General features: G+C 39.0%; 1 protein-coding gene across 1 annotated transcript in view; it reads right to left on the bottom strand.

The window, feature by feature from the left end:
* Positions 1 to 1,064: 1,064 nt before the first annotated feature.
* LOC126750936 (protein artichoke) overlaps positions 1,065 to 10,596 on the bottom strand; it is a 58,822-nt gene continuing 49,290 nt past the window's right edge. The window contains exons 5-9 of the mRNA XM_050460780.1: positions 9,112 to 9,375; positions 7,159 to 7,258; positions 5,512 to 5,801; positions 5,279 to 5,425; positions 1,065 to 5,205 (exon numbers count right to left, since the gene is read on the bottom strand). Coding sequence (XP_050316737.1) covers positions 2,173 to 5,205; positions 5,279 to 5,425; positions 5,512 to 5,801; positions 7,159 to 7,258; positions 9,112 to 9,375 — 3,834 coding nt within the window. The 3' untranslated portion in view covers positions 1,065 to 2,172. The remainder of the gene's footprint in view (positions 5,206 to 5,278; positions 5,426 to 5,511; positions 5,802 to 7,158; positions 7,259 to 9,111; positions 9,376 to 10,596) is intronic.

Here is a 10,596-nt window from a genome sequence, read left to right as displayed (position 1 = left end):
CCTTTTGATCAATAATTGTCTAAGTCCAATCAAAATTATTCAAGCCCCTAGGTACCGAATATGTGAAGCCGATACCAATAGTTGAATTTTGACCGAAAATATCGTTCAATGTGTGAGATATGAAATTGAAATTCACACAGAATCCTTTTCTGGCAATAGTATTTCATTGTGTCAAAAATGGATTAAATAGGGTCAATACTTTCCTGAGCAGAACATATTTTTTTTAGTATGTGGCATATTTGTAGTATGTGGGATGAGCAAAAATAGATAAAATCTGGTCGGCACTACCCCCTTCTCAAATATATTCAATATAAAATGTTCGGTTGCACCCGAACTTAGTCCTTCCTTACTTGTTTTATTTTAATATATTGCATTATTATATTTAATCATGCATTTTTATTCATTTTCATTCATAAGATCACTTAATAATTTTGTCCGGTTTTTGAGACCAAATGCTCCTATGTGCTACGGCGGCACTTTCCACACAACAGCATCAATCAATCGATTTATTGAGAGGTAATTTCGGCCGGTCGATTGGCCACCAAAATCGAGTGATATCACACCGTTAAACTTTTTCCTGTGGGGAAATATAAACTCTAAAGTCTTTGCGGACAATATCGTTTCGATTCAGTCCTTGGAGCAAAACATCACGCGTGTCTTTGACCAGTTTCCAGTCGAAATGCTCGACCGACACATCGAAAATTGTGCCCAACGGATGGACGGTCTGAGACGTAGCCGCGGCCAACATTTGAAAGAGATGTTATAATGTTATTTCGAATGATAATAAACATTCCCATTGAATTTGAAGTTTCTGTGTTTTTTCTGTAAAAATGTAGGGATCCTCATAATGGATCACTCATTACAACGCGTGACACATGTGACTAAAACTATTGAAAAAATTGTTTTTATTTTTACTGGACTTTATATTAAAGCTTGAAGAGCCCTACTGGTTGTGTAATAACTTCAAGACTCATAACTAAAATAGACGAAGCTCGGTAAAATTTCGTAGTTGAAAGTTCAAATCATTTCTACATACTTGTAGTAGGTACTTAATAAAATAAATATTAAAAGTCTAGTTTTGGTATTTTTATTTGTTATTTATTTTAAATATTAGTTATTTACTATACAGCGATCACTTAATTTAAGGTATTTCATATTTAATATACTTAGAAAAAATAATTGATTCACTCTGCATTATTGTAATTCCCTAAATTGAAGTTTCACAATCTCGCTAGAAAAGAGGGTTTTTACTGTATGCTTCGAAAATGTACGTGTACTGCTCAATATAGCAACCTTGAACTATTTACAATTGTTTTATATTTTTACGCGACTCTTTAAGTAATATAATCGACGGGGACTATACTCGTATTTACTTTACTTCACTTTGAGAGCTATTATATTATTCGCTATAACGGTATAATGTCATATACATATTTGTTTAGTCTTGAATAATGAAATAAATGTGTATAGGGTGGTTCATAACGTGTAATTACTTTAGTCAGCTGTTGCTGTGACAGTGACAACAGCTGTCAAAGTTTAAGTTTAAATAATGACAAAGTTCAATAACAAATCATAATGAAAAGTGATCTGAATCTTGAATTACTGTTTTAGTGGCATTCAAGGCAGTCACATAAATCAGCTTCTTATTTATCACTAAATAACTCACTAAATATTGGTAGGAATCATTTTTGTTTTCATTTGTAAACAAGAAACCTCCAACGAGTAAATGAACCACCCTGTATATTATTATAAATTGACTATAAATAATAGATAAAGAACCGATTTGCATTTTTTACCGTTAGATACACATATTTATATGTACAATCTGTACACTTGATTCAACATTCCTTCTTAAGACTACGGTGATAATAATAATAATAATTTAACTCTAGGGGACAAGCTTCAAGCTTGCGCACGCTTAAATGTGAAAATTTGCTTTGTGTAAGAAAAAATGCTAAAGAAATCAAAATTATAATGAATAAAATCAAATCAAATAAAACAAAATATTATAAACACGTTGCGTAAATGTTACACAACTGACTGAAAGTACATATACATGTATATGTATAATATTTGTATGTATGTATGTATGCTGACGGCTGTCTCACCACCCAACACTGATTGAACACCAAGTGAAATAGCTTGCAACGCTACAGTGACCCCGTTAGGACCTTATCTATAGACTTTGTCATCCGAATAGATAATGTACGGCTGTTGACCATTGGACTGCGGTGAGGCCTGTTGCTGCGTACCACCAAAGTACGACATGCGCGACATAGTCGAGTATGAGTTCTGGCCATTTTGTGTGGCGGCGCGCTGCGACAGATTCTGTGTGGACTGGTGTATGGACGGTGCTTTGTGTGGCAGAGTGGCATAACTTTGTGCCGCGTAAGGTGGAACGGCATAGAGCGCCGTGGGAGCACCCTTGAAATTCATTGGTACACTACCTGGACCCATTGGCATTGGCGGTATACCGATCATGGCCGGTCCTTGGTGATACTCCACATTGCTCATGCGCAAACGCACAATGCAGATGATGATGATAAGTATGGCTATGAAGGCCACAACGCCGCCAACAATACCGATAATAAGTGTGTCGTCGTTACTCATGATGGGCGCCTTCATGAGTGGGGCTTTGGTTTTGATTTTCATCGGTGGCGCTTGTGTGGGCTCCAAGCTCCAGATGATCATTGGTTCCTCGGTGGTGGTGGTGGTGGGGCGTGTCACGAGACGCGAGGATGATTTCAACATATGTTGTGAGGTGCTGCGTGCCGTTGTGGAGGTCATGCGTCGTGGATCACACGTCAATTCATCATCGCCGACTTCGATGAGTTTCTTACCCTCCAGAAAGGCAGGCGATTGACACTCTACATCGGTCATATGTGAGTTGGGTAACCAGCGGCGTAGCGCACGTGCATTACAGTCACAGTGTATGGGATTTGTGGCAAGCCCTTTCAGTTGCAAACTGGAGCGGCGATCCTCGAGAGCGGTAAGAAATTGTGGCACCAACACGGTGACTTTGGAGCCAGTAATGTCGAGGTTTAGGTGTGAAGACCGTGGCACAGGAAATAGTAGAGCTGGTGGCAGTGTTGTAAGCGATGTGTTTTGCAGTTTGATGGTGAGGTCACTGCTTTTCAAACCGGCCAGCGTGCCGGAGGAGATAGTCTTCAGACGATCTCCGCGTATACCGATTGTTTTAAGTCGTGGATGCTTAGCTGGTTGTATCTGTTCGGTGCCTATAGTTGAATCTTTCACTTCTAAATCGATGTCTTCAAGCCCAGGCAACAGCTCGAGTATGCCTTGCACATCGAGGTAGCCCAACAAAGGTAGATCGTACGCCTCGAGTTTCTCTAAATTTGGCATATGTTTGAATGCGTTCTTCTCGATGCGATTAACTTGCGGCAAGCTTTTGAGTCGCAACACACGCAGCATGTCTAAATTTTCGAAATTATCTTGTGAGATAATCTCAAAGCTGTTATTCGAAATATCCAAAGTGTGCAGTGATTGCAGTTTAGGCCAAGCATCTGCCAGTTCGTTTAGGCTCTCTATGTGATTGTCTGACAGATCCAACGTTTCAAGTAGCGTTGTGCGTTGAAAGATGTCAGCATCGATGGTTTTGAGATTATTATGCGAGAGATTTAAATACTGTAAGAAAGGCGTCTCCAGTGGCTCAAGATGAGCAATGCCAGTACCGGCTAAGTTAAGCGCGCGCACAGTTTTCGGCTCGTTGAGTATGTTGCGCACAGCACCTTCGCTTAGTGGATTGTATGATAAGTCAAGATCTTTGATATTTACCATAATACTGTCATCAGCAGGTATAGCGCGTATTTTATTTTGACTCAAATTAACCGAAGAGACGAAGAAATACTGACGTTGTAGTGCATTAAGTGGCGCATAATCGAATTTGTTTTTAGCCAAGTTTATATTTTCGAGCATTTGCAATTTCGAACGCTCAAATATCAAATCGGAGAGTTCAGTCAGTTGATTGCCCTCGAGATTGAGCAGTTCCAGACGCACTAAACCTTCGAATGTGCGTTCACCAATGCGATCCAAATTGTTGTAAGATAAATCGAGAATCTGCAGCTGAGTCGAGTTGTGGAAAGCCATCTCACTGAGCATGTCCAGTTGATTGTATGCGACGAGCAGCGCACGTAGTCGCGGTAGACGCGCGAAATCCAACTCCTCTATCGATTTGAGTTGGTTGTGTGACAGGTCGACGTACTCCAGATATTGCAGCGATGAAATGAGTTCGGCGGGGAAGAAACTGAATTTATTATTGGCCGCTTTGATTTCACGCAAGCGCGGATGTATGCGGAATGAAGAAGGGAAAAGATAAGTGAGGTGATTATTCGAAATGTCGAGTTCCTCTAAGCCAGTGCCGGTGTTGAAAAATTCACCCTTAAATGCCGACAACTGATTGTCGCGCAGATTGAGCCGCTTGATGTGCATCACATTCACGAAAGCACCCGGTCTGATGGAAGTGATTTGATTATTTGATAAATCGATTGATGTGATATTCCAAAGATCGACAAAACTGCCATCGTTAATTTCTTGTAAATTATTGTCGTGCAGATAGATGTGCTTCAGGTCTTGTAGTGTGGCAAACAGATCACCGGACATTTGTTTGAGCGCACAGTTACTCAAATCGATGACTTGCAGATGCGAAAGCGGTCGTATAAGCGCGGCCGGTAAAGGCGATAAGTGGTGATTACCGCTGAGATTGAGATATTGCAAGTTCTCCAAACCCTGGAAGATATTGCGTGGCAGGTCGGCGATGTTGTTTCCGCTCAGATCGAGACTACGCAGTTCGGTTAAGGCCAGCGGCGTTGCGCCCAAGCCAGTAATGCGGTTCTGTGATAGTTTCAGCTCATTCAGCGATTGATCCAAGCCCAAGAATATGTCTGCGCTAATGACGGCCAACGAATTGCCGGAGAGATCGAGAGTACGCAGATTGGCGAATGTTTGAAAACTGCCAGTTGGTAGTTCGCGTATAACGTTGCGCGCTAATGATAACGATGTGATATCCTCTGCTTGAATGGAACCCAAAATCTCACTTGACAAGGCAGCAACACGATTGAAATCCAAATGCAGGGTGGTCAAACTCGGCAGGCGTCCCAAAGCGCTACCCGGTACTAGTAAGATATTATTATCGCGTATGACGAGAGTTTGCAAGTTATCCAGACCCTCCAGCGCATCGTCTTCAATCTGAAAGGATGGGCAGAGAGTTAGTATTCATACCTATTTCTCATTTCAAATGAGAGTTCACACAAGTACTTACAGTACGCAGCGAATTCAAGCTCAAGTCGAGATATTTGAGTTCGGCTAGATCGCGGAATGTGCCCGGCGGTATGGTGGTAATGCCATTGCGACTCAAATCCAATACCTCCAAGGTCTTAACCACCTGCATATGCGTGTAATCCAATCGCTGGGTGTGGAGAAATACCAAAAGTCAATTAATAATTCAATAATTAGCAATAATTTGAATTTCATTTTCTTGGCGGGCGCACACACCTGCAACATGTTCGAGGACAAATTCAGTGATTTAAGATTTCCTATAGCTGCCAGCGACACAATTGGGAATTGAGGTATGAAATTTTCGGAGAGATCTAGTTTCTGCAAAGTGGGTATATGCTCGAAAACGTCACTATTCAAATTGGTAATGCGATTTCCGGCCAATTTGATTTCGCGTATGGCGCGTAAACCTTGAAATGCCAGACCCTCGATCGTTTTGATTTCGTTGTGGCGCAGATCGACGATTTCCAGTTCAGGTTGCGCGATGAATGCTTCATAACGGAGTATTGCTATTTATGATTGTGTTATTGTTGTTATTATTATTATTATGACAGCGGTGGTAATGTTGTTGGCCAGCACAGGAAATCAAGCAAAATGCAGTAAATAGAAGAAAAAATATTAAAAACGTAATAATTTTTCAAGTGTTTCATGGTAATTGGCAAATGGTAATTATGATTACTCATTCTTGGTAACCTATGCATATTCATGAATACTTTTCTTGCTTGTATGGAAATATTTATGATTTAGTGCAATTGGCTAAGTAGTCTTGAATTGTTTGTAATTAAACGATAGTGATTTGAAAATCCCATAATTAAGGCGTTAGTGTAAGTGGCAGTTATCGGACGATTGACAGCGCTGAGGAAGGCTCCATTCAAAAGAACATATGTAGTTCAATATTGTATTACAGCTCCATATATTGATTAAATTTAAAAAAAATTCTAAACAATATTTCGAACTAATGATACTTTCGATAGGTGCTATATCTTGTAGTTTACTAAGAGATGACGTAACTTGATTTTTAACCAAGTCCCTCTACGTCTTTTTCGGCATATGTCATTCATTTGAAGCGTTGAAAACAATATTTTTTTTGGCACTCAAATCCGTCGAGATTTGTGTCCGAAAAACTATTTCTACGAGGAGTTTTTCTTTATTAGTTGATGATGAAGAAAACCGCAGCCGAAAGTCTTCTTATTTTGGTGGAAGTTTATGCTTAACATACTCTAGCTAAGCAAACGTGCTAGAAGTGTTTAAGACGATTTAAAAGTAGTAATGGCTTGGAAGGTGAAGAGCGTCCTAGGCGGCCAAGAAAGTTTGAAAATGAACCACTCGAAGAAGATTGTTGCCAAATACAAGAAAAGGGCGCAGAATCTTTGGGACCCCCGCAAGCAGCTATTTTAAATTATTTCAATTAAAAGCAGCAGCGAATCAAAGGTTCAAAAGCAAGGATATTGGTGGCATATGAATTAAAGTCAAGAGGCGTTGGAAAACGGTCAGAAATATGGGAAAAAGTTAAAGCTGAAACTCCGCAATATTTGGATTAATATTATTTAAAAAAACGTGCGAATTTTTCGAATAATTTTGGGTCCATTAGTATTACATTGGTTTCAGTGTTACTTAAAATCGTCGTTCCTTTATATCCTCGCCTCTTTTCACATAACATTATAAATAAAGAATTGTGAAATAGAATGATTTCTAAGCTAGAGAGTCCAAGTGGCTTAACTGGAAAAGAAATATTGATTTATCGTGTCACCTAATGCCTGTCATATACTGGATGTACCAGATTACACAATTAATGACATCCCAATACTTGAACTCTCTATGTAATAATCCATTAGCAATATATTTAAATTTTAACCTTTCACTTACTTATGTGATTATGACGCAAAGAGAGAAGTCGCAGCGCATTTGGTCCATTGAGCGAGTTGGATGGAACGGCAGACAGACAATTACGATCCACATAGAAATCCTGAAAATAAAATTACAAAAGCATTAAAACATTGCAAGGAATTCTCAAAAATTAAAAGAGTTTTTATCCATTGATAACCGACAATATTAAATGCCTGATGACTATTCTTACTATTCATTTGTCATTATAACCCTCACTTAGCCCGAAAAAACACCCACTCATTATTCTAAATTTTAGCAAGTAATAATAAAGGATGATCCACTGTGAGGTTCATTACTTTTTTAAAGAAAAAACACAGAAACTTCAAATTTAATGGGGAATGTTTATTAACATTCAAAAGAACATTTTTTGGCATTTATTTTCTGAAGATTATCTCTTTCAAATGTTGGCCGCGGCTACGTCGCAGGTGGTCCATCCGTTAGGTCCATTTTTCGATGATTCCTTCGAGTACTTCGATTGGTAACTGACGAATTACACGCTTGAATCTAAGCGTGATTGTCCGCATAGACTTAGACTTTACATGTCCCCTCAAGAAATAGTCTAGCGGTGTGATATCACACGATCTTGGTGGCCAATCGACTGGCTTAAAACGTGAAAATATCTGTTCAACGAAGTGTTCTCTCAATAAATCCATTGATTGATGCGATAAGTGGGAAGTGACGCCGTCTTGTTGAAACCAAATGTCGCCGAGATCACAAACATCATTTTCAGTCATCAAATACTCAGTTATCATGGCGCGATAACGGTCGCCATTGGCGGTTACGTTCTTATCGGCATCATTTTTAAGAAATATGAACCGATGATTTCACCGGCCCACAAGTCACACCAAATCGTTATTTATTTATCGTTCTGGATATGATAACAGCTCTTTAATCTGTTTAGATTGCTCTTCGTCCCAAATGCGGAAATTGCTGTAACCTAAGATGAGCTAGAGAGAAACATATTCAAGAGACTCACCACCAAATCTTTCTGGCTTTATCTCAAGAAATTCTATTAGGATCTCAGCGAAGATTTGTGTGAGAAATATCGGTATAATTATGCTTATTGTAAGTGAGCTTGTGACTTCAAAATGCAAAGTATTCGGCTTTCTTTTAATATTACTCCACACAAGTAATGCATTTATTTATCAATAAGGTTAGCTATCTTGATTTAGCAAACCATTTTGAACGGCGAATCGAATGAGCAACTGGTATAAATCAAATCCACTGGTATAATCAAATAAGAAAGAGGGGAAGAGTGTGCTTACAACAGCTTAATGAGATATCCACGTGACTGGAAAGCAAAGCACAAACATAGCGCGCAGACAAGTGGCGAATCGAAGACGACCAACACAAGTTAAGTCGACCTGTTGAACCGCTACAAGTATTTAAATTAAAAAGCGTTACTTAGGTCTGCAGTTAGGTGGTTTTATTGCACCTATCGCAAATAAACGCGGCGACTGCGCCAAGACACGTCTGCACTTAAAGGAAAGATACTACTTAATATTGCACCTGCATACACCAAAGTTGTACCTATTTATCCATATGCCAACTAATAAACTGACCAATCAGCTATTTGTCGACGACACTTAAGCCACAAACACATACATACATATATACGTGCGTACATATGTATGCATAAATGTGCGATTCGTGTGCATGGACAGTTCATCAGCTTTTGCGCAAACAATGTGTCTGGAATGTGCAAGCGACTTTTTGCTGCAATTACTTTTATAAATGCACACACAGATATTATACTCATATATCCATACATATAATTGCGCCTAAAAAAATAGTTGAGTCTGTGATGCAACTAAATGTGTGCGTTGCTTGTTAACACGTTTGGTTACATAAATAATAAAGACAGGCATTTGTAAACATAGCAATTATGTATGCATGTAAGTGTTGGCATTAGTGAAATTACAGTTCATTTACCTTCAAGTCGGCGCAGCCTTTGAGCAGACCCTCTTCGATCGATTTGATTTTGTTGCCGGATAGGTCGAGCGTTTTCAGATTTTTCAGCGGATGAAATTCGGCGGTGGAAAATATCGGATTCAGGCTGTCGCCTAGTAGATTATTCGCCAAGCGTAGCTCGGTGAGTGACTCTTTCAGACCGAGAAAAGACTTCTCTGGTATGCGGCGTATCAGATTGTTGGAAAGATCCAACTCTTCAATAGGTAATTTCAGTGTGCCAAAACTCTGTGGAAAGAAAATAAAATAAATGTTTGGTTAATTAATGTGGTTGTAATTTGTAAGTAAAACCTTAAAGCTATGATATATTTTATTTTCGAATTGTTAGTCTCCCAATATTTCAATTAAATAAAGTGAAGTATTCCTATTTCGTCATTTTTTAGGAGTCGTCTTCGATTCGTCATGCTTTTAACAAAATTTACGTGTGATTGTAACAACAAAGTTATCTAGTAGAATTTAATAGAAACAAACTACGTGAATACCTTATTGCAGTGGTATAATGACTTAATGAAAAGCGATAATATACACAAAGTAAAAAAATTTAAACAAGAAATCATTGAGTGAATTTTAGAGTGATAACAGAAGCTCTCAGTACATGGTTCTACTCAAATATATACTAATTTTGGTGTATAATATTGATATGAAGTTCGTTGTTGTGGAATACCTATCAAAAAAATTAATTTTTAGTAAAAAAGAATTCCGCATGTGGGGCTTCAAATCTGCTTCCAGTAACGCTGAGGCCTCTAATAAATTGTGGAAGTCTTTATTACTCATTGGATGGCTGACATTGACCCCAAATGAACTTCATATCAAGGGTGTAATAAAAATTTCTAACAGATATTGGCCGTGTCTACGTCTCAGATGGTCCATCCGGCAAGTCCAATTTTCGATGACTCGTTCGAGCATTTCGACCGGAAACTTTATACTTTAAATATCCGCACGGGAGAAAGTCTAGCGGTGTGATATCACACGATCTTGGTGGCCAAACGACCGGCTAAAAACGTGAAATTATCTGCTCACCGAAGTGTCCTCTCAATAAATCCATTGATTGATGAAATGTGTTGGAAGTGGAGCCGTCTTGTTGAAACAAAATGTCGCCGAGATCACAAGCTTCAATTTCAGACATCAAATAATCGGTTATCATGGCGCCATAACTGTCGCCATTGACGGTTACATTCTCAACGGTATCATTTTTGAAGAAATATGGAAAAAAATCACACCCAACCGTTGTGTTTTTTTTTCAGAATGAAATAGTAGCTCTTGAATCTCTTCAAGTGGCTCTTCGTCCCAAATACGGCAATTTTGCTTGCTTACATATTCATTGAACCAGGAATGGGCCTCATCGCGGAAAAAAATTTGGCTCGAAAACGTCGGATCTTCTTGGAACCTTTCAAAAGCCCATAGAGCAAAGCAGTGATGCTTGGGAAGGTCGAGAAGCTTCAGTTTTTT

Source organism: Bactrocera neohumeralis, chromosome 2 (genome assembly GCF_024586455.1).
Source record: "Bactrocera neohumeralis isolate Rockhampton chromosome 2, APGP_CSIRO_Bneo_wtdbg2-racon-allhic-juicebox.fasta_v2, whole genome shotgun sequence".
Classification (NCBI taxonomy): domain Eukaryota; kingdom Metazoa; phylum Arthropoda; class Insecta; order Diptera; family Tephritidae; genus Bactrocera; species Bactrocera neohumeralis.
Note: the sequence above shows the minus strand (reverse complement) of the source record. Positions and strands in the feature narration are given on the sequence as shown.